At 44.7% G+C, this 26,668-nt stretch overlaps 1 protein-coding gene across 1 annotated transcript in view; it reads left to right on the forward strand.

The window, feature by feature from the left end:
* Nucleotides 1–724: 724 nt before the first annotated feature.
* CCDC12 (coiled-coil domain containing 12) overlaps nucleotides 725–26,668 on the forward strand; it is a 384,158-nt gene continuing 358,214 nt past the window's right edge. Inside the window, exon 1 of the mRNA XM_085628558.1 lies at nucleotides 725–890. Within this exon, the coding sequence (XP_085484684.1) occupies nucleotides 813–890 (78 nt within the window). The 5' untranslated portion in view covers nucleotides 725–812. The remainder of the gene's footprint in view (nucleotides 891–26,668) is intronic.

Genomic DNA, 26,668 nt, shown 5'->3' on the forward strand with positions numbered 1-26,668 from the left:
CGCAACACCCATTGGACTCAAAGGGCTTCAGCCCCCCCCCCCCCCCCCCCCCCCGTCGTGTATGGTAGCCCGGGATGAGACAGCTTCCCGGGCACGAATACAGCCGCACCCGAGCACTTCACAGGTCTTTAAAAGAACATTTGCATGTTAATGAGGACTTTCTAAGAGCCCCTGCAGCTCCACTCTGCCTATTGCTTAAAGATTCAGACCCTCCACCGAAAATCGGCCCCACTCCGCCTATTGCGTAAAGGTTCAGCCCCCTTCCGAAATGTTTTCTTAGCCCCCCCCCCCCCCCCCGAAATGTGGCTCTAGTTGCGCCTCTGCATAAGACAGTTAAATGTCACACAAAAGCTCACAGAAAACATAGACACGTTGTACATAAGCAGATTGACAACTCTTCAGCTATGAGCCTGCGTTTGGGAAACTAAAGAGCTCTGCAGCTAACCATACATGCCAGCAGACCCCATTCAGGTGGGAGATTCCCGATTTTTGAAGACGAAAATAGCGTTATTTTGGTTGTCTCTTGAAATTTCAACTGCTCCAAGAGAAGTCAATTGGTAGAAACAATTCTCCCGATTTTCCCCCCAAATCTCACAATTTCCTTTTCTAAAATGTTGGCATGTGTGAGCTATGACTCTTTCCTTTCACAGGCACGTGTGTTTGTTTTTACATCTAAGGTTACAGGGCATTGGAGAGGTCGGAGCTAGATGCTCATCGATTGGATCTGCAATCTTCCCTTATGTCTGCCGACGAAATATTAGGTCAGAACTCGTCGCTCATCATGCTCCTTTAGCGTGCTGCAGAGTGTGAATATGGAGGTTGGACGGTTGCAGGAGGAAGCTTTGCGCAGAAAAGAGCGACTAAAAGCGTTGCGCAGCAAGCAACTCAAGGTGCGTACCATAAACAGCTTCTAAGAACGAACGCGCTGACTTTTCTTGTTCCGGCCCTGGCCAGCCTCTAGTTTCGCTGTCCGAGTATGGAAAGCAGGGCGGCCATCTTTGAATGGAGCTGCTCCTCACACCACCTTAAATGAAATGTTAAAGAGGAAACATAAATATTGATTGAAATATTTACTAAATCATCAATCTACTTGGCATTTTCACCTAAAACCCAGAACAAAATATGCACTGTGCTAGTTATTTGTGTAAAATACCACCTGTTGTAGTTTTTTTTATTCTGGTGGTTTCGTGGACACCTTCTGTTATGCTGCTATTAAACCACAGTACTTAAGGATCGCGCTGCTGTTTGGGTCTGGGTGAAAATAGCTCAGAAAATGTACCTCGGACCAACCTTTGGGATAGTAGAAATAAACGGTTTATGTTGAAGTAAGGATCATCAAGTTCTACATTACTGGTGTTATCGAGTAAACTCACAAGCAACCGCAACGCGTTTACTTAGTTAAAAATTTATTTTTGCCGTGTCTCGTGCACCCAAAAACTTTTTTTATGGGATTGTTAATCCATTATAATATTAAAAGCAATTCTAAAAATGAAAAGTGCTAGTGACGATGAACCATTGACAGGGTGTAGGTATCTCACATGGCAAGGGGGGATTCGGGAGTCTTTGGGTATGTCATCAATCTCTTATTACCCCTTCCCATTTTAGGGATATCAAGGAGACATACTCGCCCACAGGGCCCCGAGATACCTGCCAAGTGGCCCCATTTAGTGTGTGACATCTTCATCCAGCCTGAGATTACTTTAGCATATTGTATTGTGGGACTTGAAGTTTTGCCTTTGATTTGACAGTTTAGAGCTGAAAAATGCCAACATGCAAAGTGCTGTTGGCTAAAAAGCACAGGTTGCTTGCAGCCATTACATTAGCTATGCATGGGCCCATTTCGCAGCTACACTTGGAGGTTGCATGGGTTGTCACACACATACTTCAAGATAAGGAAGATAACAGAATTGTCCATTTCAATTCGTTATTTCTGCTTCTTCTTATTCCCTCCGTCTGTCCAGCAGTCCTTGGAGCTTGCCAAAAAAGTAATAATAAAGTGGTGTGCACAGTCCCTATGAGTTTGTCAAGGGCCTTTATTTCAACTTTTTATTCACAATGATAGAAGTCTAAAAGTCTGCAATTGTGAGCTATAAGGTGGTTGAACCAAAAGTTAATTTTTTAAATGTGTAAGGTCGATGGAATGGAACCATGTTTTTTTCCATGAATTGTTTGTTTTTACTGATGTACGATATGATGATTTTGATTTTTTTTATGGCTAAGTTAGCCGAATAAAGTATTTTAGGGATTAATTGTGTAAGGTTACTAGAGGATTCTATGCTTTTGAGGGCCAGTTTTTCCTTTTACAGGACAATTATTTTGGTGGTATTTCATTAAAAAAATATATATATCTATATTTAGAAATAAAGACAGCAACATTCAGAATAAGAACATCTTGCAGTGCAACCAATCACTTGCAGAGAATCACAAAAAGCCACCAGTAACACATTACACAACCCCCTCTCTTAACCCACCTGCCGGACATATTTGGGCCATGAAGGTCTACGTCATGTATATATGCCGCAGCAACTCAGGGCCAGGTGTAGCGGCTTTTGTCTCTTCTCCCTTTCTCAGCCTGCCTCTTAATCATATCTCGCCCTGGTCTGCCTGATATCGGCCTATAGGGTATGTAGAATAACTCTGTACGTATTCAGGGTCGATACTTCCCCATTATCCTCTTGTTCATTCTCTCGGGCATCTGGGGCAGAAAGCAAGTGGATCGTTTCTGCGCACCATGCAATCTCCTCTTGTGCTTTGTCATCATTCCTGATCGCTTTCAGCTGCCTTTCTTCCACCCAAGCCCACTCAATCATATCACAAAGCCAAGTTTCATATATGTGGTGCACCCTTGTGTTACTTCAGTGTATGCGTCTTTTACTCGGCACTAACCCTAACTTCACAAATTTATACAGTATCTTCCCCCTTTTGTGTCTAAGTAGAAAGCCAAGCACACGTTGCCTCACGGTAGGCACCAACTGTACACATTTCATCTGTTTGAGAGAGATAAGGATTTCCTCCCAGTATGCATGTATTGGCGTGCACTCCCGCACCATGTGTAATAAGGTTGCATCTCCGCAACATAAGGAATCTATGTAATATATATTATTTAGTCTGGCCAGGGTTGGGTAGGTGTGGTGCAGTACATTAAAGTGTGTCAATTTGAACTTTGGATTACTGGCTATTGCGTGGACCAGGGTATAGGTTGCTGTCAATTCATTCCTCCTCTAGGGAGGGACTTGTCTAGTTTGTGGGCACTCTGTCAGCTTTTAGTGCTCTTTAGCGTCTGGAGATTAGATGGAATCATTCACCATCCTCAGTCATCAACTTCAATGTAGCCGAGGATCATGGAGCATTTGGAAATTCGGTCCAGATTTGCATTGCTATATTGCTCAGCTTGGCAAATTGTAGGAACTGTCCTCGGTTGACCCAAAAGGTCTCGCATGCTTCCTCAAAAGTGATAAAATTATCTGTTGGATATAAATCCGCTAGTCCGCAAGAGTGAGAGAGCTGCCTGTGCACCATTGCTCCAATGACGTGTTAGGCTATGTCCCTGAATGTTTTGATCCACTCTAATTGCATAGATCTTGAGGAAGGAGGCTTTCTCATCACTTTTGTAACCGTCATATCCAACACCTTGGACACACCATGGATAGCAGCAGGGATTTTCTCCGTTAGGTGAGACTTGCATCGTATAGTGAGGTAGGTTTTCTATCGCCACTGTCCCTCGGAAGAGTGACTTCTCCCAGTTTTCCCCCTCCGCACACCTCAGAGTCACATGTTGAAGCTGTGTTGCTTTGTAGTATAGCTCCTTATCCAGGAAGTCAAGGCCACCTTTTGTCTTGGCCCACTGATGTACTCTACTTCTCTTCCTGTCCCATACCAAAGAAACCAAAAGTTTATCAAGTGCCTTAAAGATCGACCATGGGAGCGTATGCATATACGCAGTGACACGTGTTGATGCGCAGTGGAAGGCCCTTTGCAAATCTTGACTAGCCACCTTCCTGTTGCTTATTGTTATATTTTTGTGTTACAAAACTGGTACTAATGAGGTGCAACCATTCCAGGCTTTGTTAACAAGTGTAAAAATGACAAAATATTGAAGTAATACTATCATAAAATGTGCCCTACTACGCTGCATAATTTGCCTTTTCTTGCTGCATAATTTACTCAACCCTGCTGCATAGTTTGGCCCTCCCCTAACACCTAATTCCAGTGGCTCTGGTTTTAGTCTGTAGTACTGTAGTTGATATTTAGTCGACATTTCTGTCTTTTTCTGCCCAAAAGGTACACAAGACCGTCTTCCTACCTGGGTGTTGTGAGACAAAAATGACTGACCTTCTTTAGATCCTAATATAGGAAACATATACTGCTGTTGCCACTGGGTAGTTATAGTTAGGTCAGCTGTTATACAGGCAAAGCGTGTTTTGTGTTGCTAGTGAATAAGGCCCTGTTTGATGAATTTCCACAAAATGTTCTAGAAAGGTGCTACTTCTTGACTAGTTTGTGCATGGAAAGTTTCGGGGTGATCCGTCAAATAGGGGCAGAGAAATCCTCAAGCATTTTCCTTAGACTTCTTTAAGAAGCGCTAAGCTAAAACTGCTGAATGGAATTACACTAAATTTGGCAGGAAGCTAGATCTTGGTCTGCAGACTGTGCTTTTTGTGAGTTGCTGTATACCTGTTCAGTACATTTTTGAGAAATTAAGGTTAAAAAGTAAGTGTATATCTGGCTGATTGGGTCTGCGAGAGGCTCAAGGGACTCTTGCGGGGACGCCAATTAAAAAATACAGCAATCCAATTGGACCAGAGATCTTTATTTCCCTTGGGCCATCTCGCTCCTGTGGGAGTCAGACTCCTGTAGGAATGAGCGCTCTGTTTGGCTGCCTGTCCATTAAAGGCCCCAGGAAGCCCACCCCAAGTCTGAAATCCCCTGGGGACGGCTCACCAGTTGTATCCTGTGGAACCCACCCCGGGACATAGCGGTTTCCCTACCGCGTGGGCAGGGAGACCTGTGTTTGCTCCCGCTTGGCGGGAGCATTTTTTTAATCTCCCGCCAAGCTGGAGAAAACACAAAGTCTGCTTCCAGCTGGCAGGAGCTTTAAAAATACTCCTGCTGGCTGGGAGCAGACTTTTGATCTGATTTTCTGTCTGCACTGATGCTAGCAGGGAAACAGATCAAACTATTGCTCCCACCCAGAGGACCTGTATCAGTAGCTGCTCCCTGCGGGCGGGCGGGAGCAATGCCGTCTCCCACAGCATGCGGGGAACTGGATGGGGCCAAGGGGGCCCTGGTGCTTCCCTCTCAGGTGCCCTGTGTGGGTACCCACCATTAGTAGTGTGGGCCCTGGGAGCCAGAAAAGGCTCGGGAGGAAGCGATTGCGTGCCTCTGATCTCCTTTAATTTTAGTTGTGGCCCTGGGGGATTGGGTCCCCAGGGCCTAACCAAGCTCGTGAATGGGGGCCACATGGCCCCACTTCTCTTTAACAAAAAAACAGCTCTGGGAGATGGGGTGCTCCGGGCCTAATAAGGCCCAGGTAGGGTGGCCCTCGGCCCCTTCCCTTTGAAAGAAAGAAAAAAAAAAAGGACCTGGAGGATGGGGTGCCCAGGGCCTAATAAGCGTCCACATAGCCCCCTTCCCTTTAAAAAACATACGGTCCTGTATGGTGGGGGATTGGCTTTACGTATGGTAATAAAATAATACTTCACATTAAAAAAAGAACTAGAATTTCACTGAAAAAACAAAGTTTAAAGTAACATTATAGTTAGGTGTGATAAAAACGCCTGCTTTTGTTTAAAAAAAAATCATTTTGAAATTCACTGGAAAAAAACAAAAAACCAAAGGCTAAAGTAACTTTATTGTTAGGTGGATCTGTCAGTGACAATATTAACGTTTTGATCTTTAAAAAAAAAAAAACAGACATTCATCAGGTATAGTTATCAGAGCTAACTATAACTTGCCTCCCGCCATGGACTGCTTATGATCTCACATATTACTTAACTCATAACATATTCTGTCCTTATTTATGACATCACTGGTGACATCTCAAATGACATCACTGATGACATCATCCAAGCTTATTTTGTACACATTGCTCAATAAGCGTGTATAGCATTAGAGCTATGAAAGTAAGTGCGAAATACCTCAGAATAATATGAACCATCATTACTACTATCATACATAGAAACCATGTAGGTAAAGCAAGCTTGTGTTATGTGTAAAACAATTGACCCTGCACCTTACACTTAATGGGTAATCAATTTCATATTGACAATGAACCACAGATGAAAGGGTAACCTATCCTGAACACGTATAATTTGTATTGCCTCTTATGCGAAAACCAAGTTCCTCTAGATACTGACAGTCTTTACCTGTATTAAACTCCTGACAGTCACTGAATCTACATTTAAAAATAAAGATATAAGTTGGAAAGTGGTTACTATTAATACTGTTTACTGTTTTAAGATGGCTTACTCTGTACCACAATGTATGCAGACAGTGGAAATCTCATGTGAAATACACCACAGAGTATTAAAAATTATCTAATAAGAAAAGTGTATATTCTATTCAAAACTTGTCTAAAGAGTGACTGTTCACTTAAAATAATCAAGGTCTGAAAGTGCTAAAGATCATACGACCTGCAGCCTTCATACTGTGGTGAAAATGTTACAGTTAGACCATCTTCTGAAGCAAAACAAACATGCACGTAGGTTGGTACCTGGTGCATGCAGTCTTCTATGTTTATTTTTTTTTTAAACCTTCATTAGCATTTTGTGAAAAACATTCAGAGTAGTCATAGCGTATTGCTCCTTAGACAGTGTGGAGCATAGGGTACATCAGGAAAGAAAAAAAGCGAAGTAAACAAGAACAGCAAGTATATAAGCATTGGTTGCTAAAGCTCTGTCTACCTGATCTGCAGAGTAATAGTGTGGAGAGATAGTCTGACCCTACATCGCAGGGACTGCACTGCCGGATTGGCTTCCCTGAGCATTTGCTAGTACCAACTTGTCCCTCATAAGGCCTAGTGATTAGGCCTTATGTAGCTCACCAAAGTGTACCTCTACGGTCCACCCATCTGGTCAACCATATAAATACCCGGGAGTCAGGGAGGAGGATCATAAATGCCTAAATGGGAACAAAAAACAAAGAAATATAAACTAACTGTCTCAGAGGTCACGTCAGTTGTGCAGCATCTGTGGGCCCATTGCCCCAGGTAAGGAACTGCAGGATCACTTCATCTATGTCAACCAGGGCATTTAGGTAGTGTAAAAGATCACTTATGAATTCTAGAGAGGTTAGGGGGAACGGGGGTGGGGGGGAAGTGGAACATCAATAAGGCTGTGGGGGTGGGGTCACAAAGTACTCACCAACCTCGGCAGGCTGCTCTATCACTCACTCTCTCCATCAACTGTCTCCCCCCAAGGATTCCTTCCTCATCCAACCTAGCCTGACTGTTAGGGCTCCCATCTGTGTCTCCTTCTGGGTGTTTCCACACCTCCAACACCTCTGTCCACAACCCTGCAATCGGTCATCTCCATATCGCTAAAGCAACCTCTCGCATGGATGCTCTATCTTCGGCTCTCGCCCACATAGTAACATCTTTCACCCACGTCTCCACTGTCCAACCTACCAAGACTTCCAAGCCTTTGCTATTCTGGCCAACACCAAAGCCAAATCTAAGAATCTTGACCCCACCTTCTGTAATTGGGTCTATGGAACAATCCCAACAGACAAATCTTTACAGAATAAGAGAGGGTGCAGTTCAGAGTGGCATTAAGTATGCGGATCATCATGTCCCAGTAAGGCTGTAAATGTGGGCAACTCCAAGTCATATGACAGAAGTTCGCGTCTAGAAACGCACATCTGGGGCAACCTCTCTGCTCGCCTCCATAAATGATATGGAACCTGTGGGGCGTTCAGTAAGTAATGTGGACATAATTGAATTGGGTATATTTAAATCTCATATTTCTTGAGACCTTCTTAGGGTATGCCAAAATGTCACGCCACTCAAGGTCCGTTAATTCCCACCCCAGTATCTCCCATCACCTTTGCTGAAGCATCTGTAGGGGTTTACGGATCATTTCGTTGAGAGAGCTATAGAACCACTTCACTAAGCATCTCCCCGTACCCATTGTCACACCAGCAGTTGTAAATTTGTGTGTGTCTGTGGCTCATTGTGACCCCCCCCCCCGGCCCATAGATCCCAAAAGCTCTACGTCCAAGCCTCACACACAGTCTTCTGTGTTAAGTAGAATTTGTCATGCTGAGACAATTCTATCCAATAATTCAAGGCTGCTTACAATACTTAGTATGTGGTACGTAGATTCTTTGCCCTGCTTGAAACTTTTTCTGCATTACCAAAAAACTTGTGTGGAACATAATGAACACGGGTCGTCAACTGTCACTTGCACTGAGTTACTCTTCAATACAAAGATTTATAAAATGCTCAATAACTCTACACACCTATAGTGCATCAGGAGCACATGTGTTTTGCAAACACGTCACCAGTTAGCTGGACACAGACTGTTCAAAATTAGATAGAAAAGTAATATAGTAGCTTCTCGCCACTATGTAAACTATAAAACAAACTATCACACTTATTGGGCGATGTGATCAGTCATGCCAACAATGATTTAATTTAAGATATCATGAGTCATGTCATGAAATATGTTTTGAGTGATGTAATATGTGAGGCCATAGGCAGTGCATGACAGGGGTGCATTTCTGTGTTTTTTGTTTTTAGTTCGAAATGTTAAGGTTGTCACTGACATAGTTACCTAACCATAACGTTACTTTAACCTTTGTTTTTTTAGTGAATTTCTAAGATTTGAAAAAAAAAACAGATCTTTATCACACCCACCTCTAATGTTACTTTAACCTTTGTTTTTCCTGTGAATATATGTGTGTGTATATGTATAGCTATAATATTATATATGTGTGTTTCTGTATGTCTAAAGTATATGTTATATATAAGGTCAGCCATTTTTGTGTGGCGACAGCCAGTCCTTTAGCTACGCCATCTACACTCTAAAGCTGCTCACCTCAAATGTCTGTTTTTCTAGCAGAGTTTTTAAGCGAAGGATCAGCAAAATGTCAAACTAGAAAAGTGACAAAGTCCTTTGCCACTTGTGTAGTAAAGTTTTTAAACATAGAATTAGCTAGTACCAACAACGCCGAGCTGAAAAATGACAAAAGCCTTTTAGCATTCCAGGCACAGTATTACAACTTTGTATTGGTAAAATATCTAGCAAGCTAACCTGGAATGAATAAAACAGTCCCGGAGACACCTTTCGCTTTTATAAAAGCTCGTCGGAGACAAAGCTTTGTCCAGATTCAAGCGAGTAGCCAGGAAAAGTCTAAGCAATACCCTTTCAGGCTTAGAGTATAGCATAAATTAAGCAGAAATGGAAGAAGGGAATTCTGGGTGCTTCCCAACTTTTTGATGGAGAGAAGCTCCGTTATATGTAACACTCAGCACACTAAAACTGCTCACCTTAAATGTCTGTTTTTCTAGCCGAGTTTTTAGGCATAGGATCAGCAGAATGCTAATATTTAACACTAACAACCTCCATGAAGGATGTGATAGCATGCCGTGTGATAGAACTGCTGTCAACCTTTGAAAAGAGAAAAAGAAGAAAAAAGAACAAAACCTTACCAAAAATATACCAAAAGCTGTTGATGGAGTAAAACTGTGGAATACTGTCTAGAACCTGTAAGAATAGAGTCTCATCAAAAATCAAACCTCTTAGTGAATGGGCAGACGAGGTGCAGAGATATATAGCATCACTACTTACAAACAATCAAATTGAATTCTGTAAAATAAAATAACCGACAAACAGACATGAATTGCAAAATACAACTCCTCTCAATGACTTGCAAAACCAAGGCATCAAGCGACCCTTCCGCTGAAGTAACCACATGCTGCATGGACCCACCATAGAAGGGCCCAGCAAGGAAAAGAGCTGGCAAACCAATACCGCACCCAGGGAGAGGGTGCAGTCATGCAGTCCAGAGCCGTCACACTAAGCTGACACCTTTGGAGTGTGCTCCTTTTGACCAGTCTTCAGGTATGGTGGTTGTGAAAGTTTTTTTAAAGTTTCCTTTAGTAAACTTCTAGCTCTAATAGCTAACCTATGGCAGGGGCATCACATTAATATACAGTTTCTAGGACTGCCCCGAAGTTGTCTTGTCTGCCTTGTCCAGTATTGCAGTACTGACCATGAAGTGCACTGTTTGAGCATACAGCCTATGAACAGCTGAATAAAAGCTGTAATCCAACTCTCCCATGCATTTCTAGCAATATATCCTCCAGCCTTCAGGGATGCACACAATTCTTACAGCCTGAGAACTGAGCACCCCTCCATCCAGATCAGGATTGTATTCTATGTTTATTGTTCTTCGCTTATGGCGCTGTTAAGACTAAAGTTATTGGCCCGTTTTTTTAGGTTAAGCCTAGCGGCAGTGCGCATGCACTGCTCGCTCTGCGAGGCATGCTGTAATAGAGTATGCTGTGGAAGCCCCGCCCACTCTCCTCCCATATTTTTCATTGGCTTGTGTCATTGTCCTTGGTAACTGCTGGCTTCCGATTCATTATGAGGCTTGTTAGTCCCTCCTCCTAACCGCCTTGTCACCATTTGTTACCGCCCATAAGGACTGGACATTTTACTTGGCTTGTTACACGGACTGATTTATCTAGTGAGTGAGCACTAGTTTTGTTATTGACATTGATGGGGACATTGGCGGATGCTTTATTTTGTTGTATTTGCATGTTGAGCGCGGCGCCCGCTTCAGTGACACTGCGCTCGGTTTATTTATTAATTTTTTTAAATTTAATACCGAGCGCAGCGCCCGCTACAGGGACACCGTGTTCGGTTTCATATTTTTTTTTATTAACTTTAGTAATGATTGCGGTGCCCGCTTCAGGGACACCACGCTCTGCAATGCAATATGTGTTGCGTTTGTAAATGACAATGCCTTTAAAGTTTTTATAAAAGACATTGCTGTTTACAATGCCAAAAGCTCAAAAACTCGCAGTTGCGAGACCTATTGCATTGTAAATGCTTGTTTCAACATCCATGCAGCATTTGACCAAGTGGACCAGTGCTGCTTCTGCCAAGGCTGTGGGACATGTAAATCCCTCAGTCTTTTTTTAGGGAATATAACTGATAACATCATAACTAGGAATGTCCTTAAACAAGGCTAGATCTTCGCACCCCTTATTTGTTTTGCTTTTGTCAAACTTACCAAATGCCCTTTCTAGAGCTGTGAGTTGTCCGCCAAAGATTTGGGACTATTAGCTCAGCATTTTTCCCTTACTGATGGTCTTGTACTGCTTGACCAGACGGCGATGAACCTCCAGAGACAACTTAACCAGTATTCTCCTTAGTATGACACGAGCTGTTTCACTTCACTAGTGTTTGAAAACAAACGCTACACGTTTTGTTGGTCTCTGGTGGGCAGGAGGCTTAGTGGTCAAGCAGTTAAAATAATAGTCCGGGTTGTTCTTTATAGGTAACCTAAACAGGAAACCTTAATTTACATCTAAAATTGCTTCCCTGGTAATAACTGGCACAAAATGATTTAATCTATTTTTTTGGAGTTATTCTATCATGCCCCTTCTTAAAGTATATAAGCTAACAGGTCTCCATTAGTTTAGTATGGTTGTTCAGCTTTTAAGCTTTCATCTTAGGCTGCATTCTTTAATTTAGTAAACGTGAAGGGGAGTGGTGCAAGAAAGCTCTATATCAGGGATACTCAAAGTAGGACAGCGGCCCTCCTGACCTTTAGATGCGGCCCCTGGTTGAACAGCAGCACTAGGCTTTACTTTACAAAGCACTAATACTCATATTAAATATATGGCAAGCATTTATTTACAGTCAATAAAAAAGAAGCACAGAAGCTGTTCTGAAACATTTAACTTTAAGAGCACTTTCATTTTTAAAGACCTCTTGCAACAAACTTGTAAAAATAGGTCTCTGCAAAATTCCAAAAAGCATATTTCACTAATCTGCATAAGCGTTTCACCTTTTCACATACAATTATAAACGTGCATTCATTTGTTTTTTGAGCAACCGTTTTCAAACATGAATTTAGATACATTCATGCCTCTTCCCCCCCCCCCCCCCTTTCCTCCCACCCACCTTGACAACAATGCTAATAGGCAAAGTGAAATAAAACAATTGCCTAGGACCACACAGTTTGGTCAAGTGTAGAAGCTGGGATTGATCTCAGGTGCAACTAAACCACTAGATGTACATGCGTTGCTTCGGAAATGAAAGATGGTAAGACTTGAGTTATCACCCCCATCCTCCTAGTACCTCATTGGCTCCTCTTGCCGATCTGCACCTTCTTCAAAACCAGCTTAATTATTTACAAAGCCATCACAACCAGCAGCCCTGCTTATCTTGCAAACAATCTCACCATTTCCGATGATTCCCGGAACAGCTGTAGCGAGGAAACCATCAGACTGCAGACTAATAATGGTAAAAAAGAAGAGACAAGGTAGCAGACCTCTTCCTTCTACTCATCCAGGATCTGGAATAACATTCTGTATCCACTAGGACAGCTCCAAAGATGCTCCAATTTAGTAAAGAGTTGAAAAGGCCCCTCTCTAACAAATACTTCATCGCAGTGCTTTAAGAGTCCACAAACCAGCTACCTCTCCCATCACCCATTGACTTTACGCTTGCCTGTACAGCTCTCGGCTTTATATTTGCTAGGTTTGTGCTGTAGCAAAAAAACATGCATAGTACATACATATGGTGGCATATTACATCCCAAGAATGATTGGCATTCACAGCAAAATCCACAACGTTTTCACAAGAGGTTTTGTTGTCTTTCCTGTACCAGGTGGTAGACCAAACCGCACAAGTGGGGTACAGCTGTTATTGTGAGAAGTGTGGGAATGCTGGGTAGGGCGCGGTAGCTAAGAAAAACATGTTTGGGTCCACACAAGTCACTGCAACTTGACTCCCAGTGATCTTTAATTTCCAGAACTGTCTGGGGTTGGTAGGTTTATTTGGTTTTAGGTAGATCCTTGGCTCAAACACGCAGGCAACCACTCTCACAAACGTCTATTGTACCCAAACATCATTTCCTCTCTTAGTAAGTTTGCATTTCTGGGCCTTTCCTGTGCGCTAGACCCACCGTTTTTATTGGAAGAAGTGTAGGAATGCAGAACGGTAGGGCTTTTGTTCTTCATTATTAAATTTCTCCTTATTTTTTGCTTCCATCTGTAAGTCGTTGTGCACAAAATATATGTTTGGTAAACGCCCTCAGAATTTCCTAATATTGAAGGTAATCTTAATATCAGAGTATTACAAATAATCTCTATTTCTGAACTATTTTAAAAAGTGCATAGCTTTCATTCATAACACCTTTTTTGTTCAGTAGATTTTTGCATGGTCAAAAGACAACGAAAAATTATTATGAGCAGAAGCTTGGTTGATGCCATCAGATACAGCATGTTTTTGGACAGTGGACAAACACTATATAACTTAGCGACCAAATACTCTGATGCGTGTAACTGTACATTACTTGCTTGGCTTTAGTATTAAAATTTAAGATTGAAAATATCACATAATTAATTTTTTCCTACTTACTTTCACTTTATTTCAGTAATTACTTTTTTGTGTGTGATTTGCACAAATGAGCCTTTTGTCTAGTTTACAGGAAAATATAGCTTTCTGGGTTCACCCATGGGATTTACTCTTCTTTATCCCACAAAGTGCAAATTGGTAGATACCACAAAAAAATGAAATATTCAACTGCAAAAACTGTAGTGATTTTTCTTCTCTCTGCCTATTCATAAAAGCTGTGAAGAGGGTGCTCTTCAGCCAAGCCTACTGTTTTTTAACCTTGCCCCAAGACGGGAAATGCTGCAGAAACCACTTGAAGCAGAGTTTTCAGCAATCCCTCATCAACAGATGTGTTTCTTATAAAAGACAGATCTCTCTTAATTACAGTCCTTCAGCATTTTGAGAGCTCTTAACATTTTTGCCAGAGCATTAAGTCCCATCATGTTTTCACTTAGGAGAACATAATTGATACTAGTAGATACTTATTTGGAGCCAGTCGTGGCTGCTGCCTAGAAGCAGCAGTGGTGCGAGTGAAGGGGCCGTGTGGAATAGGGTAAAAAAATCACTTACATCTGCCTCTCCTGTGTCCCATCCTGTCCTCTTCCTGGCTTCTTGTGTGAAACTGGAAGCACCAGGGCCCACGCTCGCCACAGCCGATCACAACGCTGCAATGCAGCGTTGTGATTGGTCTGAGTGCTTTGACATGGTGCTCAGCCAGTGGCTGGAGGGGTGGGCATGTTCTCCATGCAGGCTGTAATGCAGCCTGCATGAAGAAAAGGGAAAGTGCACATGACTGTTTTGGGCTGGCCGAGAGGGCTGACCAAACAGTCCTTGCACACTTAGGAGTGTTCTACCACTCCTCGACTGTTCTGCAGCCCCGCCCCCTCACGCACGCTGCCACAGGAGGAGGACAAAATAAAATGATAATAACATGACGTTATTATCATTTAATTTTTTCCCTTTCTTTTGCTACTTCCTGGCAGTGCGGTGACGCTCCTCCGCCTCAGCGGAGCAGCTGCCACTGTTTTGAGCATGCTCCCATTCTCATCTGGATCACATCTTGCATCTCAGTATATTGTAACTAGCGGTCAGATAACAACTATTCCCCGCAGACCCTAGTCCCAACAACATTTGTGTATTTTATGTTAAAAACAGTAAATTAAACTGACTCTAAAGGGGCTCCCCAAACTGCTCTAATCCGTACCATTGTTTAAGCCCGCCCTAGACATGCATACTTTTCTCGAGTTCAAATGTCTTCATTTTCTCTCTTGTGAGTGGGTTTGAGGGACTAAATGTGCTCTGTGGTCTTCACTACAGCCATGTCCAAACTCAAAGCCTATTCACCCCGAACTGAATCTTGTGTTAATCCAACAAGTCGCATCAGGTGCTTCTCCCGTCTTCTGCCCATCAGAACATCATATTCGTCACCCAGACAGCTGACAGTGACCATGAATACTGACTATCATTAATCCTGCCTGGAGAGGTGACTTTCTCAAGCGCTCCAGTATATTATACAGGGCCTCTGCAATGGTCTCTGCTGATGGAGGATGTCTCTACCTTTTGTGGTGTACTGTATCTCCCATTGGACTTTGATCCCACCTCAGGCCCTTTGGTCGCTGGAGCTGCATTAGAATTAAATTACATTAAAATATTCCAGGATTCCAAGAGTCTCCTGGGCCTTAGAATCCCTTGTGTCTTCATTCTAGCTAAAGCACAGCTGGAAAGGGTGTCCCCATAGGTAAGATAACTTCTTCAGTATTTCTGTTATTGGATGGGCTCTCTTCAACTCTTTAACATTATAGCGGACACACCCTGAAATAACTGGTTTGTCACCTTTGTCCACAATGTCTTCATTCACCAGCACTTCGCATAATCTGGTAATCGTCATCATAACATTGCTCCTCGCGGGTATATCCTCAGGGGTCTCTACAGGGAACAAAGGAGACATGCGAATGATCAAGCCTGATGGAGTGGTATCAATATGATTGCATGCATTTTGCAGGAGACCTCCGACTTATCCCTGTATGTCATTGCCTTCTGCTTCTCCATATCTTACTTGCATATTATTAAAACATAAATAAGAAACTGTGTAGGGCAGATATCGATGTGTATATATGCCACTAAGGGCCTCATGTAGGTAGCCAAATACCGGTCGGTAACGGCCGATTTTCGGTAAATATGCCGTTACCGACCGGTATTCAGACAAGTGAGATGTAGGAGTCCAAAAACGACTTTTCGGTAAATATGAGGCGGTAAATACCGAATCATATTTACCGAATTCTAAAATACCGAATCAGATTTACCGAATACATACTTAACGAATCGGTAAATATGAAGTGGTAAATATGAAGTGGTAAAAATTAAAATGACATGTAGGAGCACTCGGTAATTAAGAAATCCAAGAAAATCGGTAAATAAGAGTCGGTAATTAACACGGATTGAAAGCAGGTGGTAACCATCAACAGTGCATATAAGCAATCCCAAAATGCAACTGCGTGGACAACATGGCCGCTATGTATGTCATTGCAAGGCGCCTACGTCTACAGGCAGCAGGACTGAGGGTTTGGCGACGGGAGGAACGCATCTACAGACAGCGCATCACACTATTCCACCTGACTGATGCAGAGATACATGAGAGGTACAGGCTACACCCCGAAACCATCATGGACTTAATCAGGGACCTTCACCCACTCCTGGACCAGCCAATAAGAAGGGCGCACGCCATACCCCCACATGTGCAGGTGCTCTGCAGCCTACATCTGCTGGCATCCGGCAGTTATCAGGTGGTGATAGCTGCGGTGGGTGGTGTATCCCAGAGTTGCCTGTCACGTTTCTTCAGGAAGTTCCTGGATGCCATGATGCAGAGAATGCACCACTACATCAGCTTCCCCAACACACAGGCTGCACTGCAGAAAACAAAAACAGACTTTTATCACATGGCACAGTTCCCCCATGTCATCGGCTGTATTGATGGTACACACATCCCAATCTGTCCACCAGCTGACACAGAGCACATCTACAGGAACAGGAAGTCCACCCACTCCATCAATGTGCAGGTGATCTGTGATGCAGGGAACATCATCACAGATATTGTTGCAAAGTTTCCTGGGAGCACCCACGACTCGTACATCTTCCAGAATAGTGGGATCTACACACGACTGAGTGCCGGAGAATTTGGAGAGGGATACCTGCTAGGTGAGTAACAGTGACGCCCCTTGCAACCTGCAAATCATAGTGTAAAGAGGCATGTGACTGATGTTTCCCTTTAACTCATCTAGGCGACAGTGCATATGCATGCCGGTCATTCATCCTCACTCCCTACCTACACCCAGCAACCCAGAGTGAGAGACGATACAACGTGGCACACAAAACAACACGCAATGTGGTGGAGCGCACGTTTGGACTACTGAAGAGCAGGTTCCGCTGCCTCCACAAGAGCGGAGGCGCACGCCAGTACACACCCATCACCTGCTGCAAGATTATTGCCACTTGTGCAATGCTGCACAACCTTGCCACGAAAAAAGGTACAGATGTGGAACTAACATATTTTGAGGACAACGAGGATGAGTCAGGCCAGCCACAGGGCAACGCAGCTAGAGTGCCAACTGCAATCGATGGGAGAGAGAGACGGACAGAGATCACATGCAACTATTTCTGAGTAAGTAAGGGGACACAGCCAGTTGTGATTAGTCATGACGTAGTTTTAATGTGGCACCACGCCATGAACACATGAACAAGCCAATCTGGCAATATACCATCTATACAAGGAGTATGTCCAGGGTGACGTCACCCATTGGGAAGTGGCTAAGCAGGGCCACATCAATGTTTGCGCATACGCGCTGCAGTGGTGGATGGCACGGCCTGTGCATCCTCACTAGAGCCAACCCCAAGCCGCCTGCTGCTCCTGCGTCCTTCTGGGACGGGGGGTGTGATGCTGCTCCTGCTGCTGGTGTCGATGCTCTCCGCAGCATCCCCTGCAGCAGTTGTCGACGCCTGACTAGTAAATAGCACCCCTAGTGCACTTGTCACCTGCACCATCCCCCGAGACAGGTCGCTGCAGCAGTGTGTTAGGCCCTCCTGCATCGTCACAGAGCGCCGGCACAGTAGAGAAGTCGCAGTTGCCAGACGGTTGAGTGCCCTGCTGGTAGTGTCCCTTCTCTGCCGTTCCCGGCGCCGTGCCTCGATGTCAGCATCTAATTTGCTGCACAACTGCTGGATTGACTGGGACATGTCCCGAATGCCCGCAGCCATGCCGCTGATGTTATTGTCCATGTTGACTAATGTAGTTTTCATCACCCGCATGTGCCTCTGGACTGTCATGACTGCCTTTGTTTGCAGGCGCTGTTGTTTCAACATTTGGCCCTCGAGACCCAAGAAGACACCATGGCCGTCAATGGGTGCTGGTGGACTCTGGACACGCGACCTGCGGCGCCCTCTTGCTCCCGTCTGTGCTGCCTGTGAGGTGTGGGGCACAGTGGCATGGCTCCCTTCCTGGGGCCTGGTGAGTTCTTCAGGGCCCATGCTGTCGTCTGACGAGGTGTCTAAGGCTCGTAGCCTGGCTGCTGGACGCCTCCTCATTCCCACACCTGCAAGCGGAGATGTGGCCGGTGATTCAAACATGAGTGGCGATGCTGGCTCTGGGTGAGGTGATGCTGGCTCTGGGTGAGGTGATGCTGGCTCTGGGTGAGGTGATGCTGGCTCTGGCTGCGGCGAGGCTGCCTGTGTTGGTGGTGCGGCTGCCAGTGGGCCTGCTCCCTGGTCTGAACTTGTGCTGGCTAGAGGTGATATTTGTGGCCGGTGTGCCGTCTCTCCTGCAGCATGCCCTGTCCTGCATGATGTCACATCTGTGGACAGAAATACAACATTGGCTCAGTGTCCCCGAAGGGCTGCATTGAAAGCGTCACAATAAATAATTTCACATTCCAAAATGTCCTCTGTCTCCTTGTGCCTCAAGTGCGTGACATGCCTTGTTGCCCTGTAACATTTACGTCATGGTTGGTGTTTCCCTGACTACATCTCCCGGAATGCATTGCCTGTCTGCACTGACACGTGTGGACTGCAGTGTGATTCTCGTTTCACAATGGGGGATGTGGGATAGGGATAGGGGGTGCTACATTGCTGTGCTTTCGTCTTACCTTGTTGTGTGGCGGCTCTGGCAGAGCTGTCGGCGTCCCCAAGACCCACGACGCTCTCTTGCTCGATTGTGGCCCCCACCAGCTCCTCCAGTTCGGTGAGGGCAGGTGCCCTGTTACTTCCACCTCCTGTCCGGCTGGCCTCCTTCTGGATGTCGCCCATCTTCCTCTTGGTTACAATCCTCAGGTCATACCAGCGCTTCTTTAGGACCTCTATGTCCCTGTGGGTCACTCCCACAGCATTCACATGGGCCTGGATGGCCAGCCATATGTTGCGCTTTTCAGCCTCAGGCACTTGCAGGGATTGCCTTCCAAACAGCTTCTGGTGCTGCTTCACCACCTCCTCCACCAGCACCTGGAGTTCCTTGGGGCTAAATTTCAGCTTCCTCCTCCTTTCCCCTCCGTCGCTCTGTGTTCTCTGGCTGGACATGATGTTCGTTTTCCCGCTCGCACAGGCACCGGCTCCCTGCCTCTCCTCTGCACTCCAAGCCTCTCCAGGGTCGGCTAATTATGTACACCTGCCTGGGTGTGGCCACTTCCTGGTTGGGTGGGCTGTGGTTGCACAGGATTAGCTGTGTGTCAAGTCATGTGATTTTATTTACCGATTCCGTACATACCGATTCGGTATTTTCCGATTCGGTAAATACCACCTCGGTATTTTCCGATTCGGTAAATACCACCTCGGTATTTACCGATTCGGTGAATTCCGATTCGTGATTACCGAATGTTACCGAATCGGTAACTGTTACCGAATTTTTACCTACATATAACTTACCGATTCTAATTTACCGATTCGGTACGGCTCGGTATTTAAGAAACGGTAAAATTTATTTACCTACATGAGGCCCATAGCCTCTTAATAATTAAACTAATTCATCAGGATTGAGGCTGTCAACTTGCATTACCATATGAGGCTTCAGTGAGACACCTACATATCTCCTCTCACTATGAGCATGCCTGCAAAGAATAATAAAAAGTACCACACAAGCTCACATGAGAATTTCTGGTATAGACCTATGGGATTTTTAACTCTGTGTCATCACTGGTCCAATTTTGCCAGATATACTGCTGCACACAGCAACATCCACCATGCACAACTTTTTTTTCTATATGCTTACTTCTGCGCCCTATGTTCATAAAGTCAAACAGCATTGACGTAATTCTTCTTGGGGCCCTGAGACGGGCTGTCTCTTTTCAGGGATGTGTGTGCAATTCTTATCTCGACTAAGGCATGCTTCTTCTGACACCCCTCCACTAAAATTGTGTGAGGTGTGTAATTTCAAATTGTTTTATTTCTATGACCGTCACTATTATAAAATAAAACCTGTTAAAAAAAAAAACCATCGAGCACACTTTTGATGTAGCGGTTCGATAGATTTTAGCACCAGAATTGAAAACCTTTGGTGTTTTCACCAGGACCTAAAAGGAATCCCGTAGGGATATGAATACTTGCATGCAAGACTGTCACCAAATGATTAACATCCTTTACCACACGTACAACACACAGTAGTAGTCTAATCTATAATGTATATGTCAGGCTTTCCTGTGGGGAAAATCACCCTGAGGAGACCATAAGGCATCATGTTAGAATTCTAGCCCACATGCTAAAATAAGAATCATCCCAATATTTTTTGGTATTCATCTGCAGGTCTTCCTTGTATCTCAAGCTCTCATTTCTGTTTATTACATCAAAGAATTATATGCCTCATTTAGGTACATCATACCTACCAAAAATATTGGTTTTATGTTAAAATAATATGAAAACATTTCATAGCTTACCTCATGCTCTAAGGTCAACTCCAGCCGGTGCACATGGCAAAGAGTTTTGGGATAGTTTGCTGGGGAAAAGCAAAGCGTACAAGATAATAGACTGGTTCCTGGAGTTCATCAAGGAAGGAATAGCCCAGAAGTGGTCTGGGAGTGACTGAGCGATTGAGCGCTGCTGTAGACCTCTGACCAGTCCCATGGTGCTGGTGCCAAAATAGAAGTTGGTGGGCTTTTGTGTGGACTACTGGGCACTCAGTACTGTTATGTAGATGTCATGCTGCATCCCCCCCCTCAACGACTTGCGACCCTACGGGCGAGTAGTTGCGCTTCGCTAATCCTTTTGATTTGGTTTGATGCTGAACACCTGGTACAGATTGGGCACTGCCAACCACCTCCATTCTTTTGATTTTAACCGTGGCTACTGGCAGACTGTCCTGGTACCTGGGGCTAAAAAGAAGACATTTCAACTCCTATCAGTTCAAGGTTATTCCCTTTGGGTTAAAGAATACTCCTGCCACTCTCCAGTCCCTGGTCATCTGTGATACTGTCTGGTCTGAAAGAGTTTTTGTGGCCTACTTGGATGACGTAAGTGTCCTGCGGAGTTCATGGGAGGACCACCTGAAGCATCTTGTGCAGGTGTTGGTTAGAATGCAGGGGAGCAAACTGACCATCAAGGCTACAAAGGATCAGGGAAGTCAATCCTCTGTGGCCTATCTTGGACAGCAGGCCGGGAATGAAAAAAGCCACTCATTCGTTTTGAAAGAGCAACAGTATTTGAGTAGGAAGTTCCCCCAATTCAGACTCAATGAGAGCTTTTCTAGGTGTCACTGGAAACTACTGAAACTTTATGGGCAACGATGAGACCATATTTGCTTTGTGGCAGCTATGACCTCCAAGAAGAAGTCTAGGAAGATAATCTGGAATGAGAAATATCAAGTCTTCAATGGCCTGAAGGCTGCACTGTGCAATGCATCAGTTTTGAAGGACCCTGACTACAGCCAGCCCTTCATGATGCTGTCTAATGCTTCTAACAAGAGACTCTGGACAGACCTTGCCCAGTTCAGTGAGAAGCACAGGGAGCAACTGCAGGTTGCTGCCTAGGGAGGAGAAGGCCTGCCGTTGAAAAATAGTACGTCCCCATAATGTGCGCCCTCCGCTGGTATTATTTGTGTGGTATGTTTGCGATCCAGACCGCTTGCAATTTTCTCTCAAGTGGCTAACACGATAAGATAATGGGAGAGAATCCCAATTTGCTCCGCTGTCAATCCGTTTATAGGGATAGGGCATCTCCTAGAAGCACAAAGAAGGGTTACAGCACTGGAATAAAGATGAACCTTCCAGTTATTCTGATAATCAGGCCTCCACATCTGTAGATTAAGTCCATGAGCATTCAGATTCAGATCTAGGTGGTCGTCTGTTGAAATCGAAATGCACTCTGCTTGGCTTAGACAGTGAGCACCTCTGCCTCGATTTTTCCATAGCATGTTTCTATTACTTTTAGAATTGTCCCCTTGGCATACATGACAATCATGCATGTGTGCTGAGGGTTCGTTGTGACATAAGTGACACTGAGAGCTCTACTCTATTGTTAGGAGAAGCAAGGGAGATATGGCTACTGGTTTCTGCTGTGTTTTAAGTTTGTTTGTCAGTACTCTGAAATTGGGTCTTTCACTCCATCCATGTTAGAAATGGATGATACGTGTGCAGTATATATGTATAGTAGAATGTCTGTGGTTGCAAGTGTGTCCCATGTAACTGAGGCAACAAATCCATGTTTAGTTCCTGACCTAAGTGGTACATAAGATAGAGGTCAGAATGTGCCCCGGAGTGCAGCGTGACTTGCAGGGCTCATGCACGCATTCTTGGGGTCCTTTGTTGCAAACCAGACTGTAGGGTGTGGAGAAGAGGAGACAGAGGGCCTTAGTGAAGTATAGGGACTTTCTCTTCCCTTTTCCTGTACGATTATTTCCTCGAAGTGTTACCCCTAAAGGTTTAATGGTATTAAGTGGGAAAGCGTTGCTCTCTTTTGTGGCTTTTTGTACGGGTATTTCCTTGCAGGAGACTGCCAGCACTACCCCACCATCGTGCTGCACTGTCCGACAAAGACTGTGGGTGGACCAGTTTGGGAAGAATATGCAAAAGTCAAAGACTGCCTGGAGCCAGTACCTGAGTGAACATGTAAACACATAGACTCTCTTTGTAAACTTTCATAAACATGGGGCAGAAACTACCAGCCAATGTGCATGTAGTTCTCTGCCGGGGCTCAACAGCTGTGGTTATTTAGAAACTCTTGGGCTCCTTATTTGGGTTTTTGACCGCAAACACCCCATCCCAAGCTCGAGACCAGAAACCTGAGGAGTTTTTACCAGGGGGAGCTGCCTTTAAGAAAGGAGCGTACTTACTGCTTTAGAGGGCTATTGGAGGTGTTCTAGCATGAAGAAGTCGCTACATCGAAGAGGGAGACTGTTAGAAGCTGAGGCAAGTTGCCTTCTGTGACTCAGTAGAAGGATTGGCATCACTGGGCCGTAGGATGAGGACCAAAAGAGACTGCATCTGTGATCGATTGCCATCCAAAAACCATGACGGAAGTCAACTGTCTCAGTTGCAAGCTGAAGTACAAGGAGGGTTATTGCACCCTGAAGCACCGAGAGGGCTGTTACTCCAGGCCATGATTGCTTCCACAGTTAGTGGGGTCATTGCCCTACACCTCTTCTCATAGCCTCTCTGACCCAGGGTGGGCTCCTTGGTGTGTCTGGGTGGTGAGTTTGTGTTTGAGCCCAAGGAAGATCCTCCTGTGAAGATTCACCAGACAATTATGATCTTGATCTGAGCGCAGTCTCATCACCGTTGGTGCTGCCAACGTTCATCCAGCCTAGGCATGCACACCAGAAGCGAACTGGGACAATGTTGGTTGAGCTGGGATAGAGTCAGTGCAATCCTCTCGGAGAGCACTAACTGTGTGTGTGAGATCTAACGGGAGCAATAGACATTTCTTTCTCTGCCTCCTCTGATGGCCACGTACACAAAAACATGAAGGCCAGTGATAGAAATGGTAAAAGGGGAATGAGATAAGTGAGAAAAAAAACAGACACTGGACTCCACCACTCTTAACTCGTCACTAATGCTGGGTACTGAGGACTGCAAGATGTAGTGGGTCGTCTAAAAACAAAAGGAAACCTCTTCAGTAACTGGTCATAGCTGTCCTGCATTTAATTGCAATAGTGAATGGATATACCTTAGTAATATCTCTCTGTAGTCAACTCTCTTTACTTTGATGTGGAACTTATTCTTGACACTAAACTTGAAATAAATCAGGATGTTAAATATATGTTCATCAATACTTCTCTCTGTGAGCTGGAAAAACGACATCAATCTTTGTCATTATGCACTGTCTGTAAAAGGAGACTTATTGTTTCTACTTGACTTGTGTGCCACTGCAAGATAATTGGCAAATATTAATCATGTGTGATTCTTAACTTGGCAATCTTTATAAGCATCATTGGAACTCTGATTTCTTTATTCACAGTCAGATATGCAAAGCACGTGCAGCATAGCTCTGATTTAAGAATTCTTCCTGTTCTGTTATAGGATAACCGTACATGCAAAGTGACAATCCAACAGCTTTTAGAAAAGTTCAAATTGAATGTTCAGAGTTTGTTTGCAAAACATGACTCAACTTTCAGAATACTTCTCTGTATTGCCAACATCCTTTAAACAACTCCAAAAGGAAGCAACAGTATTTTGCAAAGGAAATCCCAGATCTGCATAGCAAGTGCTTGGATGCAGCAGCATGGTATCCTGATTGCCCAGTAAAGATACCGTGGACTATGAGGGAAGTTATACCGAGAAAATGCAAGATGGTCGTTAAACATCCAAACTGCGACAGTTCATGGCCAGCAGGGAAATGTGGGTCATTGTTAGGGCACTATTGGATAGTGTATTATCCAAGCAGGTGAAGTCTCTTCAGACAGCACTGACACTCTCCATGGACCACCGGTCTTTCCATCCCAGAGATGGACTCCATGGAAGTGGGTTTGAACTATTGCTTCTCCACTCTCCCAGAGTCTTAAGCAGTAAGCCATATCTCCAGCCATGCTTTGTGACAGATCTTGATCAGTGGGCTGTCTTATGCCACCTGGAATGCTGCAGCTCTCTTCTCCAACTATTACTCAGAGACCAGGCCTGTGGCTAAAGACAAGGAAGGACAGAAAGGTACTATGCAAGAGTGAGTCAACTAGGGGAAGGAGAAACTTCACATTGGAATTGAGTTAACTTCAATTCTGAAAAAAAGGTCACCCTTGAAGTTTACCAACGAATTTCCCCAGGATGGCACACGTGTAACTTGCATTCTGTAGACATCAATGCGTATCCTTGCGTATCAGTCCAAGTTGCATTCAAGCCACTGTAATTCTTATCTGTCAACTCTGTGCAGATTGAAGTGACCTCTGATGATGATGTGTTGTATGCTGAAGTAAAATACTTCCTTTATTTATTTAAGTAAAAACACTATCTGTAGGTCTGAGATTGAAGGCCTTATTACAACTTTGGTGGTCCCCCTGCTGCACCTCTCCATCTGCAGGAGGACCACCATGGCAGTTGTGCGCCCGCCTGCAAGATTCAGAGTTGAATCCAGGTTGGGCGGGCGGTGCTGCGGGGGTCTCACGGTGGCAGCTGTGTTAGGCTCATAGAAGAGCGCCACACCGTGCAGGAACTGGGGGTGCAATTCAAGGGGTGCACAACATGTGCCCCCCCTGCATGCAACCCTAGGAGCGGCTTGGGGCCCTGTTAGGTCCCCCTTAGTGTCCTCTACGCCACCCTTTTCATGGTGGGCTCACCGCCATGAAAAGGGCGGCAGACAGGCAACTCATAATATGCTCGGCGGTGCCGCAGCAGCATCACCAGCATATTATTGCCCGTTTCCAGACCTCCACACTCAGAATACTGCAGGCGGAAGCGCGTTGTGGTGGTGGTCAGACCGCCACCACGAGTATGGCGGTCCTGTGGACAACCGTACTTGTAATAAGCCCCTTAGACTTGAATGCTGACTGTTGGTGAAGATATCTTATGGAGGATACTAATAGCTTTCGGTCAGCCTATTGCTTACCTTTGGTTGACTTTCTTGTCAGTCTCATTTGCTTGCATCCTATGTGATGGCTTTCATTCCTCTTCTTGTGTTTGTGTGTTTGCCCCTCGCCTGGGACATATTTTTTTATACCATCCTCTTGACTGGATGTTTTATATGCTTCCACTACCCACAATCAGTAAACAACTTTGCTCCTTTGATATTAGCACTCCATGAGCTGCTACCGCCACTCACATTTCTTGCCCCCTCGCTCTCTGTTGTGTTGCCATCTCCGGCCCCTAGCATAAACGTAGCTTGCACCCCTCCCTGCACATCGATCCTCTCTGTCCATCTTGGCTTTTTTGTATTTTTTATTATTTAAAACTCCTTTTGCTCTTCTTTTCTTTCCTCACGTTGTTTGCACTTTAATCTTGCCACTTGCTTCCCAGCCCCCCCCCCCCCCCCCAGTCGTCTTTCCTTTTTTTTGGGGGGGGGGGGGGGAACTTTTCTTTTTGGGAAGTACTGACAGTTGCAATTTACTGCAGAGCCTCTCCTTTTTGAAAACGTGCTTTCTCACAAATCTGTCGGCTGTTTTTTTGTAATTTAAGCCCCTTCAGCTCCTCTGTTGCTTCTCCCACCTTGTGGCACATTAATCTTGATGGTAGGTGGTGTTTGCTTCCCCACTACCCCTCACGTGCTCCACCACTGCTTCCACTCTTCATTTTGTCTTATTTAAATTGTAGTTTATTTCTTTTTATTGGAGGCCTGGCAGCTAAAATTTGCTGCTGGGCTGCCCCTTTTTGAAAATGCACTTTTACACACATCTGCCCACATTTTAAAATGTTTGCCCACCCCACCTACTTCACCATTCACCTCCCACCCCTCCTTATCACTTCTTTTTTTATTTCTTTTTAGGTCTCGCGCAGTGAGAGACTTTTTGTAGGGGGTTTGGAAATGGACCTAGGAATCGCACACGTGCGTGTGCTTTTCCTTTTGGCCCACGCTATTGGCCTTTGCGTGCGGCTTTTTATGAAAGACAGCACGCAATTGGCCAAAGGCGGGCGCATTGCTCCGCCCATGGCTTATTGGTGTCTATTATGCGCATTGCTGACATGTGTTTTCAATTATCGTGCCCA

The sequence above is a fragment of the Triturus cristatus genome, chromosome 10, assembly GCF_964204655.1.
Source record: "Triturus cristatus chromosome 10, aTriCri1.1, whole genome shotgun sequence".
NCBI lineage: Eukaryota > Metazoa > Chordata > Amphibia > Caudata > Salamandridae > Triturus > Triturus cristatus.